At 43.0% G+C, this 20,481-nt stretch overlaps 1 protein-coding gene across 1 annotated transcript; it reads left to right on the top strand.

The window, feature by feature from the left end:
- The first annotated feature begins 1,309 nt into the window (after positions 1-1,309).
- Noxred1 (NADP dependent oxidoreductase domain containing 1) lies at positions 1,310-18,706 on the top strand. The gene is made up of 6 exons (XM_041658641.1): positions 1,310-1,464; positions 8,948-9,147; positions 12,579-12,759; positions 13,292-13,443; positions 14,599-14,821; positions 18,517-18,706. The coding sequence occupies exons 1-6, from the start codon at positions 1,310-1,312 to the stop codon at positions 18,704-18,706; spliced, it is 1,101 nt and encodes a 366-aa protein (XP_041514575.1).
- The last annotated feature ends 1,775 nt before the right edge of the window (positions 18,707-20,481 follow it).

A 20,481-nucleotide genomic window follows, 5' to 3' on the forward strand; every position in this document is an offset into this window, starting at 1 on the left:
ACTAATGGGCCAAGCAGTGTTTAAATGAATACAGTTTCCGTGTAATTATTTCGGGTAAAGCTAGCCGTGCGGGCGGCTGAGTGGAGGGAAAGTAGCCCGCCGCTCCTAACACAACATGCTTTTTGCTGGTTTTGTTTGTTTTGTTTGTATGTGGTGTGTGTGTGTCAGACAGAGAGAGAGAAAACCCCTTAGAGAGGATTTTCTTTCCACCTTTAGGTAGGTTTTGGAAACTGACCCCAGGTCACCAGGCTTGCATGGTAAGCACCTTTACCTGCTTTAGCATCTCACAGGCCCTGTCATTTACTTTTTAAAGCAGTGCTAAAAATGTAGATGATGCTCCAATCTGGAAGAAAAAGAGAAGACTGGTCAGATGGCTCACTGGCTGCTCTTCCAGAGGTCCTGAGTTCAATTCCCAGCAACTACATGGTGGCTCACAACCATGTGTAATGAGATTTGGTGCCCTCTTCTGGCCTGCAGGAATACAGTCAGAACACTGCATACATAATAAATAAATAAATTAAAAAAAGAAAAAGGAAAACAAATAGAAATCGAGAATCTTCTGTTGGAAGATTCCACCCTGGCTCGGGGTAGCATTCCTACAAGTAGCGAAGGAACTGTGTCTTCCTCACATTCAGGCCACGAAAGTTTATGGCCATGTCTTGCTCCTTTAAGACCAGAGAATGGAATGAACTGGTTGCTACGGGGTCATAATGACAATTCTCTTGGGTGGCTCGTCTTACATATGTAGTTATCAGCTGCCCAGACCAGACGTCCTGAGGAGTAGGGCATATCTCAGTTGGTAAGATATTATGTAGATTGGTTTGTATATGTCTAGGTTTATTTTCTAAGACTGCAGTGCCCACGCTGTAGCTAAGGGATCAGTGGTACCCAGTTTGGGCTCTTTTCTGCCCTACAGGGAACACAGAGTTTACTCAAAGTAGAGATTTTCTTTGAAACAAGGTTCTCTGTGATCCACAATATTTCTAAAGCTCACAGAATGGAAGAGGAAAGCGCCTAGCAATGAGAACCCATGAAACCTACCGCTATCCTAACTCCTGCTGAAAGATGCACCCGTAGCCAGTATGGATAAATCTTCCTGTGAATTCCCTTTCAGGTTTCATGAATCCAGGGTTCATGACCCGTAGGTATTAGGCTGCCTCTGGAAGGAGCGCTGAAGCCCACTGCCATGAGGACACGTGACCTAGTCCCACATCAATGTGACTTACGCCCTTGTACCCGAACCCTTTTCTCCAGGGTGGAGGAGCCATGTTGTTTGGTTTCTGTCCCTGCAGGAGATGGTGGTTTGGAAATGGATATACTAGACGACCTTGAGTCCCTGAAGTTTGAGTATGGGATTCCAGAGGATGAGCACTACTGGCTGTATTTGCAGGGACGGTATCGGGGACTGATGATCAAGGGCTGCGCTCATGCAGTCTTCTTTTGCAAACTGTTCTGTACTTTAAGGTAAGCTAACTGATAAAGACAAGCATGGCTGCTGGGCGCCCAAGGGACTTGCACTTTTTAGACTGGAGGTTAAATGGGCAGAAAAATTGTTTTTCTAACCAAGTTCAGTCCACGTTCAATCACTTCTCATCTGAAATGAATGGCAAAATCCATTCAAGGATGTTTTGTGCTTACATAGGAAAGCTTGGGCTGGTGGTGACTGCTGGGCAGAGGGTGGCCGAATTATTCCATTTATTTATATATTTACTCCCCCACACCACGAGCTCGCCTTCCATAGCACTAGTGACCAGTCACCCTTGTCTGTTACTTCAGATAGAGGCAGTTCTTTCTTCTGAGACTGACCTAAGAGTGGGTACAGGAACAACTGAACTAGATCAGAGAAACATTATATCTGAACAAGTAAAACTATTAAACCAACCAGGTTCTTTTTTAAAAAAAATATTTATTTATTATGTATACAATATTCTGTCTATGCATATGCCTGCAGGCCAGAAGAGGCCACCAGACCCCATTACAGATGGTTGTGAGCCACCATGTGGTTGCTGGGAATTGAACTCAGGACCTTTGGAAGAGCAGGCAATGCTTTTAACCTCTGAGCCATCTCTCCAGCCTCCCAACCAGGTTCTTGAAAACAGTAACTGAAATGAATGAATTCACCAGAGGAATTCAGCATCGGGTATGACCGAGCAGATGGAATCGGAGAACTCAAATATGCGTCAGTTGGAAGTATTAGTAAAAGAAAAAAAAGGAACAAGTAAAGAGAAACACCATAATCAAATTTGATAAATAATAGCAAAAGCAAGAAAAAAAAAAGGCAACTTGTGCACAATGTAGCTTCCATCATGTTGAAGCAAACTCTGATACAGCAGATAAGATTTTAAATAAAAAACTTATACGGGACAAAGAACGGAATTATTACAATGATAAAAGATCGTTTTCCATGAAGATATGTGTCTGATATCCAAACATTCAGCTTTGTGAAGCAAATACTGATATACTGAAAGATATGAAAGATATTTCAACACCTCATTTACAGCCATCGTTACAGGATCCAGGCAGAAGATCCAAAAGGAAACAGCAGGCAGAAACACCGCAAAGCAGAACACTCAGAATCAGGAGAATAGATGCTTTTGTGTGTGTGTGTGTGTGTGTGTGTGTGGTTTTTTTTTTTTTTTTGTGCTCTACTTTTTTTTGATTTGTGGCAGGGTCTCACTCTGCAGAGAAACCCTGTCTCGAAAACAACAAGAAAAAGAAAGAAGAAAAGAAGAAAAGGAAAAAAGAAGAAAGAGATGTCAGGTCATCTTAATTCATTTCCTAGTTCAGATTACATAAACTCCGGGAAAGAAGAGAATGGAAGCATGCACTAGAAGCCATCCCACAGGAACCCACGCCTATGCAATGCCCAATTAAAATCAAACACCTCATCCTAACACAGGGCTTCCCATTTTACCTTTATAAACCAACATTTGCCTATGGGCCACGTCTGTCTCTTCTCTATTCACAGGCAGCCCTTTGTCCTCTGGGACAAATACCCCTGCCCTCTTTCCCTTGTTTCTTTCTCCTTCTCCCTTGTCCTCTGTCTTCTGTGTTTGTCTCTTTTTCCTTGCCTTCAGTCCCTCTGGAGCAAATAAATCTCCTTGGTGGTGAGAACTTGGCTTTGGAGGTGCTGAGCCGATACTTGTCCTTTCAAGAGTGGTTTGCCTTCATTTTGTGTAAAATAAGGAGGGGAGAGGGTCACCGGGAGTTAGTCACTGTCTCTGCCTTCTGACTTTATGCCTAAATACCCTTTGTAAAAACCACATTTACCAAAGAAAAACCAAAGTCATATGATTTTAGTTCAACACAGAGAAGTAGTTGACAAAAGCCAACACTCCTCCATGAGTACAACACTCAACACAGGGAAATTACCTCAGTGTACTGAAGGTCTTGTATGAAAAGCCCAAGGTGACATCACATTCAAAGCAGAAAGCTTTTCCTCTAAGACCAGACACAAGGCAAGGAGTCCCACCTTCACTAATTATATTCACTTAAGTCCTGGAAGTCATAGCCAATGCAGTTAGGTTAAACAAACAAACAAATAAAAAATTTCATAGGTGACTCTGCCTCAAAACCATAAAAAACACCTGGCAGTGGTGGTGCACACCCTAATCCCAGCACTCGGGAGGCAGAGGTAGGACAATCTTTGTAAATTCAAGGACAGCCTGGTCTACAGAGCGAATTCTGGACAGCCGTGGCTACACAGATACCCTGTCTCAAAAATCAAAACATAAACAAAAAGCAAAACAAAAAGAGAAAGGAAGGAAGGAAGGAAAGATGGAAGAAAGGAAGAGAAAGAAATCACTCAAAAACCAGTTGCATTTATGCATGCTGACAATCAACAGCTGAAAAGGATTTTAACAATGCCAGCTGGGGTGGATCTCAGTGGTAAGAACATGAGTCAATAAATAGGACACTACAAAACCACAGGCAATGGAAGCAAAAATAAACAAATAGGATTGTTTTGAACTTAAAGGCATCTATATAGCTAAGAAATAAAGAAAAGCATCTGGATAGCAAAAAAGCTGATGGCTAAAAAGGGAGAAAATGCTTGAAAACCATTTATCTGATGAGGTGTAAGCATTGATTATATGCTTGGGGACGAAGCTCAGTTGGCAGAGTGCCTGCCTAGCATGCACAATGCACAAGTTTAATCCCTGGCATTGCATTAACCAGGTGTCAGTCACCTGTCAACGGGCCTCAGGAGAATCAGATGTTCAAGGTCTTCTTCAGTTACGTACCAAGTTCAAGGCCAGTCCAGATGACTTGAGACACTTCCTTTAAAAAATAAAAATTGTACACAATGGAGTATTACACAGCAGAAAGAAATAACAGCTTGAATTTTGCAGGAAAATGGATGGAACTAGAAAACATTATTTTGAGTGAGGTAACCCAGACAATAGACAATTATCACATGTACTCACTCATAGGTGGTTTTTAAACATAAAGCAAAGAAAGCCAGCCTACAAACCACAATCCCAGAGAATTTAGACAACAATACGGACACTAAGAGAGATTTACATAGATCTAATCTACATGGAAAGTAGAAAGTATAAAAAGACTAGATCTCCTGAGTAAATTGGGAGCATGGGGACCTTGGGGGAGGATTGAAAGGGGGAGGGGAGAGGCAGGGAGGGGAGCAGAGAAAAATGTAGAGCTCAATAAATATCAATAAAAAAAAAGAAAAAAAGAAAAAGAAAAATTGGCCAGGCAGTGTTGGCGAACACCTTTAATCCTAGCACTTGGGAGGCAGAGGCAGGCAGATCTCTGTGAGTTCGAGACCAGCCTGGTCTACAAGAGCTGGTTCCAGGACAGGCTCCAAAGCCACAGAAAAACCCTGTCTTGAAAAAACAAAACAAAACAAAAAAACAAAAAAATAAAATTGGCCAGGTGGTGTTGGTGCATGCCTTTAATCCCAGCACTTGGGAGGTAGAGGCAAGCAGATCTCTGTAAATTCAAGACAAGCCTGGTCCACAAGGTTCCAAAGCTACAGAGAAACCCTGTCTTTAAGAAAAAATAAAATAAAAATTAATTAATTAATTAATTAAATTAAATAAAAATTGTTGTGGGATATTTGATTGCGCTGTGACACTCCGAGACTGTTAATAAAGTTAACCTTGAATTGGGGTGGAACCAATGACTAGCTGACCGGAATTAGCCATAGAGAAGCCCATAATTTGGATAGAGAAGATGAAAACGAAGTGTTGTGATCCAGCTGCCCTCACTCCCCCTGACTGATAGCGGAACTTCCTTGTGGTCTGTAATTGACAAGGATGTTTGTGTTCTTTCTGGCTGGTGGGTCTCCACAGAAGGAGTAGAGGTATAAAAGGTTGCTGGGCAAAATAAAGGTTGCTGTTCTTCCACCTGAAAAGAAGCCTCCGTGTCTCAATCCCGGCACACACACACCCCTCCTCTGCCAGTCTAGCCTATCCAGGCTGCGCTGGCTGCAGCAGGAAGGAAAAGGTGGGACTAGAGTTTGGAGTTTCTTTTGGTTTTGGGATGAGTTGCTTCTTGGCTTCTCTGGTCTAGCAGGTTTTCACCCCCACATCTGACTTCTGAGTCTTTGTTGGTAAACAGAATGATACAAACTTAGTTTAAATATACTTATCTTGGCCGCAGGCCATGGCCTGTGTGGCCAGCAGGGTGCTGACTGGGGGACCTGTGGGGCTGCAGATGTGTTGTAATTGGAGCGGCGGAGCTGTGTCCCCAGCACCCCCGCCTGCTAGCTTATGCCCGAAAAAACAACACACAAACTGTATTCATTTAAACACTGCTTGGCCCATTTCTATCTAGCCTCTTCTAGGCTAATTCTCACATATTAATTTAGCCCATTTCTAATCATCTGTGTAGCACTGCTAGTTGCACTTACCGGGAAGATTCTAGCGTACGTCCATCCTGGGTCGGAGCTTCATGCTTCTGCCTCAGAGAGCAGAGCTATGCGTCTGCCCAGGAGAGCACTTCCTCTTCCTCCCAGCATTCTGTTCTGTTTACTCCTCCCACCTATGTTTTAACCTATCAGGGCCAAGCAGTTTCTTTATTGCTTAACCAATGAAATCAACAGATTGATATATGACACTCCCACATCACAGATGACAATCAAAATATCAATAGATTCATGTGCAGCCCCTAAACCAATAGAAAAACCATCAAAAATCTCACTTGGGAGGCACAGGCAGTTAGATCTCTGTGCATTCAAGGCTAGCCTGGTCTACAGAGTGAGTTCCAGGACAGCCAACGCTACACAGAGAAACCCTGTCTCGAAAAGACGGAAAATAAATAAAAGTCCAGTATATATTGTGAGTGTTAGAGCTCTGGAGGTAAAGGTATCCTGACTCATCGGGAGGTCAGACTATAGCTGAAGTTGGGGTACAGTGGGGGTCTGTCTCCCTGCAGGATGTAGCAACCCTGCTCCTCTCTGAGGGAGCCATAACAGCTGAGCTCTGCTGTGTTCCTCTAAGGGAATGTGGTAGCAAAGCTAACCATTTCTTGTGCTCTGCTCAGCTCCAGCCCAAGATGTTACTACTTCTGCTTCACGCTGCTAAGGAGGAAATCCCTGCAGAAATGTAGCAATCTCCTCCAGCTCCAGCAAAGAGCTACTCTTTTCTGCTCCACCCCCAAGGAAGTTTCCTAGCAGATGTAACTCCTCTGGTTTTTGTGTTTGTGTTTTTTTTTTTTTTTTCTGCTCAGCCCCCTTAAGAGAACATCTCAGCAAAGGTTCTGCTCTGCACTGGTGAAAGAACTTCACTCAAAGCTATTTTAAGAAAGAGATTTATTTGGGAAGAAGGATCCCAGAAGAGTGGCTACCTCTGCTAGGGTGGTATAGGACAGCTCACAACTGGACAGACAGAGGGGGCTTAGATATGGCTTCTTAGGGGCAGAGTTTTCCCAGGGAGAATATTTTCTTCCTTCTTTCTTTCTTTCTTTCTTTCTTTCTTCCTTCCTTCGAGACAGGGTTTCTTTGTGTAGCTTTGGAGCCTGGCCTCCAACTCACAGAGATTCACCTCCTCTGCCTCCTTCTTGAGTGTTAGGATTAAAGGTATGTGTTACCACCACCTGGCAAGGGAGAATATTTTTTGCTCAGGGATTGGTTCGTTTTGTGTTCGATTGGTCAGGGGCAGAGCTGGTACTGGTTTCAGGACCAAACTTTCTTTCACTGACCCTTTTTAGTTTTTTGGCTCTAGTTTTAGGACCAGGGTGTATTTCTTTCACTGGCTCTGGTTCCAGGGTGAAAGTGTGTTTCTATGACTCTGGTTTTAGAGTCAGGGTCAGAGTGTGTTTCTTTGATTCTGGGTTTAGGGCTAAAGTGTTTCTTTCACTAGCTCTGGTCCCAGGGCTAGAGTGGAGTGGGTTTCTTTTACCAGCTTTGGTTTCAGGGCCAGGGTGGGTTTCTTTGGCTAGCCCTTTTACCCTACATTTATAAAGACCTCCTACAACTCAGCAATAAATTCAACAACCTGATTTTTAACCTAAGACTTCCTCAAAGAATGTATAGAAATAATCAACAGTTACACGAAAGGTTGTTCAAAATTGATAGTCATCAGGAAAATGCAAATCACAACTGCAATAAGATACTCCTTTATACCTGTTAGAACAACCATATTGGAGCACCAGAAATGAACAAGTTTTGGTGTGGATGTAGAGAAATTAGAACATTTGTTTAATGTTGGTAAGAGTGTAAGAATTAAGCAGGATTGCATAAGATCAAGCAAACCCATTTCTGGGTATATATACCCTAAGAATTCCCAGAGATATTTGTATGCCCATGTTCATTGCAGCCTCATTTCAGGTATCCAAGATGTGCAAGCAATTTTAATGTCCATTGATGATGAATGGGTGTGACAATTAATGCTCCTGGCCATGATGGTCATGGATTCTAACTCTCTGGAACCAGGAGCCTCAAGTTATTGCCTTGGTCATGACGTTTTACCATGGCAATAGAAAAAGTAGCTAAGACAACCCTTAAGATACTTTTGTTAGGTATAACAGTAACAAGATGGATATATAATGGTTACTAAGATGGCTAAATGAGCTAGCTGTGTTATATATGTCGAGAGTGGTGGCTCACACCTGTAATCTCAACACTCAGCAAGCAGAAGCAGGGAAGTCGGGAATTTAAGTACAGCCTGGGCTACATGAGATTCTTTCCAAAACAAAACAAGAAACATCACATTATATACATATGAATGAAATATTACTGTTTGACCTCAAGAAGGAAATTTTGTAAGCTGTGAATTGCATGAAGCTTGAGGACCTGATCCTAAGTTCAAAATGCTAATGCTGCAAGATTCTGCCTACATGGTGTCCTTAAAAGTTTTTAAGTTTTAAAGTTTTTCTGATGGGAAAACAAACCGCAAGTAAAATGGTAATTTCTAGATGTGGGGATGGGAAGTGAGCCGTTCAGGAATATAAAGTTTCTGTTTTGCAGGGATGCAAAGAGTCTAGATGTCAGTTGCATAGCAACGTGCATAGATGCAAACATATTGTATACTTAAGATGGTGATGATACATTCTAATCGACAGCTGTGTGTGTGCCCAGCAAGTAGACCATAATGCTCAAAGAATTGGTCCATGTGTGCTATGCATCACCATATAATGTATAACAGTCATAGTGATGTTCAAAGCTAATAAAATACGAGATATACAAACTTTGTGTTTAAAGGTCCAGGAAAATTCAAGATAGAAAAACAAAAAAATATTTTCATCGATAAATTTTTCCACACAGTTTTGGGCCCTTGGAAAAGTGAGGTGCTTTTTCAGGATGAAGGTTTTATTCCCTACTAAGACTGTAGAAATGGCCTTCAATTGAAATGCCTTGTTTCTGAAGTATTACTTTGTCATTAGACTTCCACATGGGAAAAAAGAAAAAAAAAAAACAAACAAACCTTAGGGACTCCTGAGGAAAACTACAGCACGTACATGCGTTTGTGTGTGTTTGTTCATTTTCTAGAGAACTGTTACACCAGGGCCAGCGTACAGTACAGCCTCGGGATGTACCACTTGATGCTGCCTCCGTGGAGGATGAGACGTTAAAAGTGGGCATCATTGGATGTGGCCACCTCGGGAAGCAGCTGGCTACCGTCCTGCTGAGACTTGTCCCCATCCCTGCTGAGAACCTGCACATCTCAACTCGGAGGCCCGAGTCCCTGGGTGAGGAGCACTGAGTGCAGACAGTAGGGGTGGGGCTGGTAGCTAGCGTTAACAAAGCTGTTTTGAGAGGTCCCTTTAAAGCAAGGGTTCTCTGCTTGCTGGCCCTAAATTTTAAACTTGTCAAGATAACTTTTCTCCACTCATTTATATCTGTTTCTCCTTCCTGTGCCCTTGGTGCGAATTATCTTTCTGGGTATGAGCTACGGGGGGATTTTGCATACAGTATTCAAATCTGACTGGAATATTAGAGTCTGAAATTATGTCAACAAATATTTCTGTGTGTCCTTATATTCAAAAAATGACATCTGGGTATAAAAATATAATGATTCCAGTTATGGATTAGCATGATAGAAATAAGAACTCTGGCCGGGCAGTGGTGGCGCACGCCTTTAATCCCAGCACTCGGGAGGCAGAGGCAGGCGGATCTCTGTGAGTTCGAGACCAGCCTGGTTTACGGGGGCTAGTTCCAGGACAGGCTCCAAAACCACAGAGAAACCCTGTCTCGAAAAAACCAAAAAAAAAAAAAAAAAAAAAAAAAAAGAAATAAGAACTCTGATTTGTTTCTGAGGAAACAGACTGAAAAAGGACCTGGAATAATTCCCAGGGAGAAGGAAATGCTTTCTGTCTAGAGCAACCGTTCTCAACCTGTGGTGACCCCTTAGGGGGTCAAATGGCCCTTTCACAGTGGTCACCTAAGATCACTGGAAAATATGGATATTTACATTATGATTTATAACAGTAACAAAATTATAGATATGTAGCAATGAAATTAATTTTATGGTTGGGGGTCACCACTGTAGCACAAGTAATAAAGACCCAGAGACAGATATTGGGGTTCAGCCTGAAGATCAGCAAAGCAAAGCAACCAAACCACTAAAGAGCTCTTAACTTTGTGAAATCGTCGAACTGAAAAAGAGTGAGTTTTTGTCTTATCCCGCCTTGTAGTCCTCTCTAGTGTGGGGATTAAAGGAAGGCATGCGCCACCACTGCCTGGCCTGTATGGCTGTCTAGTGTGGCTATTTTGCATTCTGATCTTCAGGCAAGCTTTATTTATTAAAATACAAATGAAATAAGTGGGAGGGGAGAGGCAGGGAGGGGAACAAAGAAAAATGTAGAGCTCAATAAATATCAATAAAAAAATGTATAAAAAAGCCGGGTGATGGTGGCGCACGCCTTTAATCCCAGCACTCGGGAGGCAGAGGCAGGCGGATCTCTGGGAGTTCGAGACCAGCCTGGTCTACAAGAGCTAGTTCCAGGACAGGAACCAAAGCCACAGAGAAACCCTGTCTCAAAAAAAAAAAGTATGAAAAATACAAATGAAATATCATGACACACCACAACATGAGGAACTGTATCAAATGGCTGCAGAATTAGGAACGATGAGAACCACTGTTTAGAGGGAACTATGAGCTACATATGTGCTCTTACCAAAACTGCTCAGAATGTATGCCTCAGAACTCCGTGTGCTATCTCATGTAAAGTACATGGCAATGAAATGCACGTTGACAGCAGAAAATAGTATGCATAGTGTAGAAATATTTTCTTTCTTTTTCTATCTTTGTTGAGACAGGGTTTCTCTAGTCTTGGCTATCTTGGATCTCACTTTGACAACCATGCTGGCCTTGAACTCACAGAGATCTGCCTGCCTCTGCCTCATGAGTGCTGGCTGAGATTAAAGGTGTCTGCCACCATGCTTGGCATCTCCTTCTCCTTTCTAAGTAGTATAGCATGGCATGAGTATTAAAGTTTTTTCCTTCCTTCCTTCCTTTCTTTCCTTTCTTTCGTTTTCCCCCAAAACAGGGTTTCTCTATATAGTTTTGGAGCCTGTCCTGGAACTCACTTTGTAACCAGGCTGGTCTTGAACTCACCGAGATCCACCTGCCTCTGCCTCCCGAGTGCTGGGATTAAAGTCCTGTGCCACTTCCACCTGGCTATGGCTTTTCTTTTTCTATTTATTTGTTAATAGAATTTCCCCCTAATTTTTGGTCACTGCAAATACAGCCTCTATTAATGCTTGTATACAGGTGTGGACTTTTACTTTCATGGTTTTCTGACTTGTTAAAGAAACATCAGATGCTTTGTTTTGTTAAGCGTCGAATGCTTTTGCTCTCCAATTTAACCTAAGGAAAGATCACATGTGAATTTTTACCAACGTGGCATAAGAACACATTTCATTATGCCATTTTCCTTTTGAAAATTTTTATTTACTTGTGTTTTATGTCTGTGTGTTCTGCATGTACATCTGCATGCCAGAAGAGGGCATCAGATCCTATTATACACAGTTGTGGATGTGTTCAATTCCCATGTGGATATGTGATATTGACTTCTAAAAGAGCAGGCAGTGCTCTTAACCCCTGAACCATCTCTCCACCCTCTAATTCTACCGTTTTCAATACTGGAAACTATCCTTTATTTATGTACTTATTTATTCATCATTATTATTATTAGTTGTTTGGTTTTTTTTTGAGCCAGTGTCTCTGTGTAGCCTTGGCTGTCCTAGAACTCACTCTGTAGATCAGGCTGTCCTTGAACTCACAGAGATTCACCTGTCTCTGTCTCCCAAATGCTGGATTACAGACGTGAGCTACCACCACCCAGCCCAGCATCACTTTTAACATTTTTCATCATTGGGATGAGCAGTTACCTCTCCCAACATCTTTTGCATTCTGTTTTTTGGTAACACTTAAAGAGCACACCAGAAGGAAGTATCCATTTAAATTCTTACTTTCAGAAATCCATGTTGGAGTGAAGATAATCAGATAATTAAGTGCCTGCATGTTTAATGCTAGTGTGTGAGTTATCATATACACAGCCTTCCCCTCTCCATTTATGAAGATCATTGTTGTCTTGTATATGTTACAAAAACTGTTACACTTTTCCCAACGCCCCCAGTTTCTGTTTACATTCTTTCGTTCTCCTAATTTTACCCACTAACTCAAGTCAGGAAGCCATCCAACTTTCAGAGAGTCACATAGCATCCTGAAGCCTCAGTTGGCTCCTCTATAATAGGGGAACCATCCTCTTTGGTCTAGAGTGCCTGTGTGAGAGCTCCCTTAAAGAATACACAGAAAACACTTCATTCATTCATTCTCTGGCAAGTGCTAACTCTACAAGAAATGGAAGCAGAATGCTTCTTAGAGATTTCTTCTCCCCAACTTAAATTAAAATAATAATAATAAAAACACCTTATGTTTGTTCTAAAATCAAGACAAAAAGAACCAGGCAAGAGCTGTAAGCTTTGCCACAGTGGTCGGCTTCGCCCAGGGGAGGGGCCTTTTTTGCGTAACTCACAGAGGCATCCAGGAACAGCTTCTGGTTCTGTGGCAACGATGCTTAGGCTGCTTACTGAGACTCCATCCTCTCCCCGTGGCTGATGCTCAGGATACATTTCTCTGCGTTGTACGCTCTCTCCTGTCCTTTCTCCCTCCCAGTTGAGTTCCAGAAGTTAGGGGTCCAGTGCCTGTATGACAACGTTTCTGTGGCGAGCTGGGCCAAAGTCTTGTTCCTCTGCTGCTTGCCATCTCAGCTGCCTAATATCTGCTTGGAAATCCAAAACAAACTCGAGAAGACCTGCTTGGTGTACAGCCTTGTGTCGGCGATTCCGCTACCCAGGTAACGTGTCAGCATGAGAACCGAACAGCCTAGTCACTGAAGTCTCCCACCCGCCCGTTCCCTACCTCTTGGAGTTAGTCATCCTCAGGAAAAAGGAGCCGCATGACCTACAGAAAGACCCAGCCAGCCTTTCTAGCTCCATCTGCCCCTGACCCCCGGTTTTTACATAAACAACACTTAGAATTGGGATATTTTCCCTGTTTAAAACGTGAATGGCATATCGTTTCCCAGGTACTCGCACCCCACTCTGTATCAATAAGAAAACAGCAGATAGCATGAAAAGCTATGAAAAATAGGTGTCAAGCGTCCCTTTTGTACTCCTGCCTCTAGCCGAAAGCTAGGCACACGATAGGAGGATGGTTGGGAGAATCCAATCCATCAGGGCCCTTTGGGGACACCAGGCCCAAGTCATGTCACCAAGCTGTGCTGTGCAGGGGAGGGGGGTGGCTGTTCGGCTTAGCTGCCAGCGCAGTAGACTGGATAGCCATTCCTTACCATCTGATGCTGTACTCCCTGACTCTGTGGCTTCCAGGCTGAAATTTCTACTGAACCACAGCAATATCCTGCGGCCTCAGTATCACTTTACTGAGCATTTTGACAACGTCTGGGGAGAGACTAAGGAAATCACAGCTGTTCTCCAAGATCCAGAGGTCATTCGGGGTACCTACCCCTACAGTGATGTTGGTAAATGCTCAACTGTGTAACTACTTCTGACATTCTCTTGACAGTTACCTTCTTTGGTGTGTGTGTGGGGGGGGGGGGGGAGAAGCACAAAGTAGATACATTTAGTTATTCGAGTTTGGTATGTGTCTTAGGGTTTCGATTACTGTGAAGAGACACCATGCCATGGCAGCAACTCTTATAAAGGAAAAACATTTAATTGAGGTAGCTTATATTTTCAGAGGCTCAATACATGGTCGTCATGGTGTGACATGGTGCTGGCAGACATGGTGCTGGAGAAGGAGCTGAGAGTTCTATACCTTGACCCACAGGCAACAGGAAGTGAACTGTGTCACTGGGCCATAGCTCAAGCATAGGAGACCTCAAAGCCCGCCCCTACAGTGACACAGTTTCTCCAACAAGGCCACACCTATTCTAAGAAGGCCACACCCCCTAATAGTGCCGCTCCTTCTGAGCTTAGTGGGCAGTTACATTCAAACTACCATAGTATGAGAAAAGGGCTGGATAGGTAAAAGCAGCCTTTCTTAGGCAGAGCTGAAAACCCTAACTTTTGGATCCTTAAGTCTGATCTGGAAACAACCAGGGAAAATAACGTATGTGAATAAGGGAATGAGCTGGGCTTGGTGGTACATGCTGATAACTCATCTTGGAGAGGTGGAGATGAAAGAAGCTGGGTGTCAAGGCTCCTTAGCTATAACCAAATTTGAGGATAACTAAAGCTACATGTGAGCCCGTCTCAAAAAAACAAAAGACAACAAACAAACAACAACAACAACAAAACCCCAAAAAGATCCCAGGAGAACAACAGCAATAACAACAAAAACCAGGAGAACACAATGTCTGGGACAAGAAAAATGGGTTTCCCTCTCATCTTGCAGTATTTCCCAGTTCCTGCTGTGGGCAGGGACTGTTGTAGAGATCCTTCTGTCATTAGCAGTGCTCAGCTCAGTCCTGTCTGCTCCCCTTCAGTATGATCAGCTCATAATGTACTGTAAAGGGCAAAGGGGGATCATAGCCAGGGAGGAAGAGCGTTCATCTCCTGGCACACCGCTAACCAGTTTAGGGGAGAAGGTGGCCTCGCTGTCCCTCTCTCGGTCTCTCCTGGGTACCCTACAACTTCTTTCTGCAGTGCTCACTGTCTATTTTCTTCATGTCAAGGGGGAGTGATCCTCAACATCAAATGGCTGGAGGGGGTTTTCTACGCGGCCATCAACGTCTGCACAGTGAGGAACGTGTTCCACTCCCACGTGCTCCAGATCCTCAACAAGCTCTTTCTCTCCGCGCACTTGGAAAGCTGCGAGACGGACAAGGCGTCCTGTCCCAAATTCCAGCTAACAGATTTTTTGAACAAAAACTACGTCAATAGTTTGTTGTATAGAAGGTATGATGTCAGACATCTGGCCATTGGAATCTGTCCCCCAGTCCTGTCTTAATGGAGGATGCTTTCTGAAAACAGTTTTTGGGGTGGGGCAGTAGTGGCACAAACTTTTAATCCTGGCACTCAGGAGGCAGAGGTGTGAGTTCGAGGCCAGCCTGCTCTACAAAGTGAGTTCCAGGATGGCCAAGGCTACACAGAGAAACCCTGTCTCAAAAAACTAATAAAAAAATATCTTGGTGGGGGGGCTTGGAGAGACCACAGGGAGACCTGTAGGAACTTGTTTTCTCCTTTCGCCAGGTGGATGCTGGGATTGAAGTCAGATCCCCAAGCTTGGCAGCAAGCATGGTTGTAGCAAGCATCTTTACCTGCTAAACCATTTAGTCTGCCTCGTTCACTTCTTTGTTTTATCCTTTCGTGTTCTTCTCCTAGCCTCTGCGTGGTTTTGTTTGTTTGTTTGTTTTTCTTTGTTTGTATTTGAGAGTCTCCAGACAGCCCAGGCTGGCCTTGAACCTGACATCCTAGAATTTCAACTTTGCCAGTTCCAGGCTTGCAAACGTGACCCGCCACATTGCCTGACCCTGATCTGCATTCCCCTTTAAAGCTGGTAGAAATAATACACTTTTCTAAAAACAAAACAAAAGAACAACAGCAACAACAAAAACTTTAACCAGTTTTCAAGAAAAGTCTCCCTGCCTCTTAAATCTCATTTTGTAGATAGTCATCTTGAATAGAGTATGCTTTGTGCTTTCATCTAGGCACTGACAGATATTAGTATTATATTGTAATATGTTTGCTATTATGTATGTATGTATGTAATATGTATGCTTATCTATTACTCCAGTGTTAGAAACACGGAGGCATAACACCACTTTTGCCTTCTGTCTCCTCCTAAAGCTCTGATGTTGGTGTTGTCTGCTTCCCTTAGGAACAGCAGCCACACAGGCAGCCTTTCAGACACATTGTGTAAGTTACAAGTTGCCCGGGCCTTCCTGTGATAGAGTATAATTCTTCCTTCACCTCAGATTTTGCACGGTGGGCTGCTAGAACATCCGTGTACTCCTTTGAATACTTGGACAGGTATTTCTGCTGGATAAACATACTGATGACTGTCTGAGTTAGAGGCCACATGTGTACATAATCGCTTAGCAAAACATCCATACCAATGCCATATGCGAGTGTCCTTTATTTCTCGATAGCATGGTAATGATAAAGACAACCTTTCTGGTCTTTGCTAATCCAATATGGGAAGCTTGCTGCTGCCATTACTAGTGATTTCCATGTCCCCTGACTCACTGGACTCTGAGCTCCTTTCCTTCGTGGACGGCTGGGTACGCCATTCTTCTTCAAGCAATTGTTCCTCTTGGCTGGCATGCCTCTTTTCTGATAGTTCCCCTGCTGATTAGATCTGAGAGTTCTGGGGATCAACCCTGGGTCCTCTTTTCTTTTCTTTCATCATCTACACTTGTTCCTGGGCAGTCTTTTCCAGTTTGGGAATTCATTTTTTTTTTTTAAGTTTTTCGAGACAGAGTTTCTCAGTTGTAGCCTTGGCTGTCCTGGGACTCACTCTGTAGACAAGGCTGGCTTTGAACTCACAGAGATCAGCCTGCCTCTGCCCCCTGGATGCTAGGATTAAAGGTGTGCACCACCACCACCACCCAGCTTCAAGTTGCCATTTTTACTCTGGTGGCATAAAACTCTCCATTGGTGCTGGGCCTGGGTAACCATGAAGTTGCCATCTCCTGAAACCCAATGTGTGGAAGCACCCCAGTTTCTGTGGGGATCTTATCTAACTACTGCTGCCTCACTAAGTGCTGCAGGATGGAACCCCAGGACCCCAGACCTAATCAGGGATTCCGGTTTCTCTTTCCAACCCCATATTCTGGTCACCTGCTGATGATGCTCTCAGCCTGGGATTTCCCTCACCTGTCTGTTGTTTCGTTTCCTGACGCTTTAGGTTTATTTTTTAATTTTAGTGGCCCATATCCTATAAATAACTCCATGAGAAAAGGGTCTATTGGAAGTAATTTTTGAGATTTGTTAGTGTTTGAAAAGGTCTGTGCTCTTACCTACCATTTTACTGAGAATATGGTTAAGTAGCAGATTGGAGATTGAAATCGTTGTCCTGTAGTGTTTTTAAGCTCTGTTCAATCATCTTCTGCTTTTGGACACTCTGTTGGGAGGGAGCTATAAGGCCTTTCTAGCTTATCTTGTTCTATTTGTGCTTTTTGGAGACAAGGTCTCATCTAGCCCAGGCTGCTCCTGGGCTTCTGATTCTTTGGCCAAATTCCAGGTGCCGGACCATGTTACACTTTTTAATTGGACATGTCTCACTATGTATCCTTGCCTGTCCTGAAACTTGTTACTTAAACCAGGTAGGCCTTGAACTCACAGAGTTCCACCTGACTGTCTCCTGAGTGCTGGGATTAAAGTTGTGTGTCAGCATACCTGACTAAAAGTTGTCATTCTTCATTTTTAAATGATTTATATGCTTTATGTTTATCGGTGTTTTGCCTGCATGTATGTCTGTGTGAGGATGTCGGGTTCCCCGAAACAAGAATTACAGACGACTGTGAGCTGCCATGCAGGTGCTGGGAATTGAACTCAGGTTCTTTGGAAGAGCAGCCAGTGCTCTTAACCACTAAGCCATCTCTTCAGCCCCAAGATTGTCATTCTTGAGAGGCAAGAACTTAACTGATTAAACCATTTCCCCAGCCTACCCCACCTCTGCAATTAATTTTTTTAAATATTGTAAAAAATAACACATGTGCAGAAGACGTTAATATTCTGTTTGTGTGGAGGCCCCAAAAGGTGGGCTGACTACTGAAACTTTTGTTCATCTAAGTGACCGCACCTCTGATCCTCCTCGTCATCTCTCCGCCTCTAACATGTGGCAATCACTGTTATTTTCCCTGGAGCCATAGTCTTGCCTGTTCCAAAGGGTCACATACCTGAATCATATATGTAACATGTAGGCTTTTCTTGTACCTAGCAATATACTTTGAAGCTTCTTCTATGTCCTTCCATGGGTTGGTAGGGTACTTTGCTTACATATCTAATCCTATCCCACTGTATTTCACTCCATTGTCTTCCCATTTGCATGGCTTCTGAGAAGTCAGTTTCTTACCTCTGTAAGACACTCCTATAATAAAGTAGTTTTCCTCTGGCTTCCCTTAGGCTTTTGGTTTTATCTTATGATTTCCTATGATTTGAGAATATGTCTGGGTGTAGTTTTTGTTGCCATTTTATTATTGGCATTTATTCTGCTTGGTGGTTTTCACTTGCCAGGACCTATGGCTTGCTATATGATATTAATTTGGGAAAAATTTCAGTCATTATTGTTTCAAGTATTCTTCTCCTTTCTCTCCTCCCCTTCTAGTATTATCTGTCTGTCTGTCTGTTGTCTGTCTGTCTGTCTGCCTGCCTATCTATCTATCTATCTATCTATCTGATATATATGTATGTATACATATATAAATCACATATACATCTTTTGTGTTTGTTCCATAGTCCTTGCATATGCTGGTCCATATAGTTCAGTTGTTCTGTTTTCATTTTTTCACCATTTCTGTCTGGAAATTTCTACAGTGATGTGATATAGTCAAGTTTAGCGAGTCTTCCTTTCATCTGGTGTTTCATACCCAAGTGATTTGTATTAAACAGACTCAAAGAAAGTAACACTGTCTTTTTCTCTACCCCAGGCGTTTCCCCTGGTTTGATCTGACTACTGTGCAGCTCAAGGATACGCCTTTTAGCCAGCATCTCTCAGCCACGCCTACTCTCCAGAACCACCTGACTCTTCTATACGCTCAATCATTTGGCATCACCCCAACCGAAGAAGAGCTGTCAAAGGTTCCCAAGGGTTCTTCACCCCAAGAGGATGAGGGTTGACAGATACCCACGCAATGTGTTTGAGAATTATACTAATGACTTGAGTATAGCATAAAATAAGAGGTCCATATGCATCAATATACTGGGTTATCTAGCTTTTAAAGCAACCTAGTGCACTGCCTCCCCCATAAGGCCTTTTTAACACAAATTATTTCTCTTCTAAAGGCTAAATCCAAGTAATTATGTCATAATCAGATGATCAAACAGGAAACCTTTTCCCATGATAACATAAGGCTAGAAAATGATACAGCTTGATTCTTCTACTTTTTTGAGTAGAGAAATAAATGTTGGGTGAGCAATCTTAGTTGAATTATGATTAATTCGTGCTTGTTTTAGTTATATTGGACTATTCTAGGATGGCTATTTAAAGCTATTTCCATTTAAACCTTTTAAATCCATAAAGCCCTAAAAATATTACTGGTGAAGGTGTAGCTCAGCTGGTGGAGTGCTTGCTTGGGATGTGCAGAACTGTGTGCTCAGTCATAAGCACCCCCAAAATTCAATGAGGTGGCACCTGCTTGCCACTCCAACACTTAGGAAGTGGAGGCAGGAGGATTGCACACTGAAGGTTGTCCTTGGTTATATAGTGAATTTGAGGCCAGCCTGGGATAGAGGAGACCACGTCCTCAAAAAAAACAAACAAACAAACAAAAAAAAAAAACCAAAAAAAAAAAAATCTCCCAGTCAACCAACCAGCACCACCACCACTAACAATAAAAAACAAAACAAGCCTTTAATCCCTGAATTCAGGAGGCAGTGGTAAGTTCAAGGCCAGCCTGGTTCCAAAAAATTGAGTTCAACGACAGCTTGGGCTGTTGCACAGAGAAACCCTGTCTCAAAAAACCCCAAACGATAACAACACAAAACAAAACGAAGGAAAACAAACGCAGATTGTTGCAGAGCGATGGCACCCATCTGGAATCCTCGTGCCAGGAGTCTGCAGCAGGAAGCTGGCCACTCTGGAGCCACAGGTGAGACTCTACCTGAAAACAGGCAGATACAAACAAAAAAGTGCATTCAAAGCTGGCACTTGCAGTAAATCCTTGAAAAAGGTTTGCAAAATATTGATCTTATTTCTATGGTGTGCATTTGCTTCATGCTTTACAATTTTTTTTTGTCAATTATAATAGAGCTGAAAACAAAAACAGTGACCCCACCATGTTAAGAAGTGAAGTTCCCAGCTTTGCAGCTGACAGAACCGTGGTTTTCGTTTTTCAAATGCTCAGGGGCTTTTGAGTACAACCATTCACAATACATGGAAATCATCATGGGATTATAGTAGCCATTTACATTTTGTTGTTTTGCATAGTCACGCATTAAGTAAATTTAAGGGTTCCAGAATGCTTTCTTTTTATTTATTTACTTAGGATGGTTTCTGATAAAACTTCCTAATCCAATTTGGCGGGGGGGGGGGGGGGGCAGGGTTGATTTGTCATCAAATACAAATATGTAGCACAAATATTAGTTTGTTCTGTTCAGGTGTGCAGTTGACGAGGTAGATCATTGCCCTCTGCGCTGTTAGCATCACAGTGGATTTTAGGAGTAAGAAATGAGAACCCAGGCACTGAGGAGATGGCTCAGCGGATAAAGTGCTTGCTGCACAAAGAAGATGGCCAGAGTTTGGATCCCCAGAACCCAAGTAAAGCTGAGCTGGTGGGTGTGGTGGTTGTGGGTAAACCGAGAGAGGAGGTGGATTCAGGAAATCCATCAAGGGGCAAGCCCGCTACCCTGACTAGCCCAGTCAGTGAGCTCTGAGAGTCCCTGCCTCTGTAAAT

The sequence above is a fragment of the Microtus oregoni genome, unplaced genomic scaffold, assembly GCF_018167655.1.
Source record: "Microtus oregoni isolate MIOR12 unplaced genomic scaffold, Mior012 000009F_ref0000495, whole genome shotgun sequence".
NCBI lineage: Eukaryota > Metazoa > Chordata > Mammalia > Rodentia > Cricetidae > Microtus > Microtus oregoni.

Coding starts and splice junctions, on each gene's coding strand:
- Noxred1 (XM_041658641.1), top strand. CDS start 1,310: ATGGATATACTAGACGACCTTGAGTCCCTGAAGTTTGAGTATGGGATT. Junction 12,760..13,291: donor TCGGCGATTCCGCTACCCAG/GTAACGTGTCAG, acceptor TGTGGCTTCCAG/GCTGAAATTTCTACTGAACC. Junction 14,822..18,516: donor AATAGTTTGTTGTATAGAAG/GTATGATGTCAG, acceptor TCTCTACCCCAG/GCGTTTCCCCTGGTTTGATC.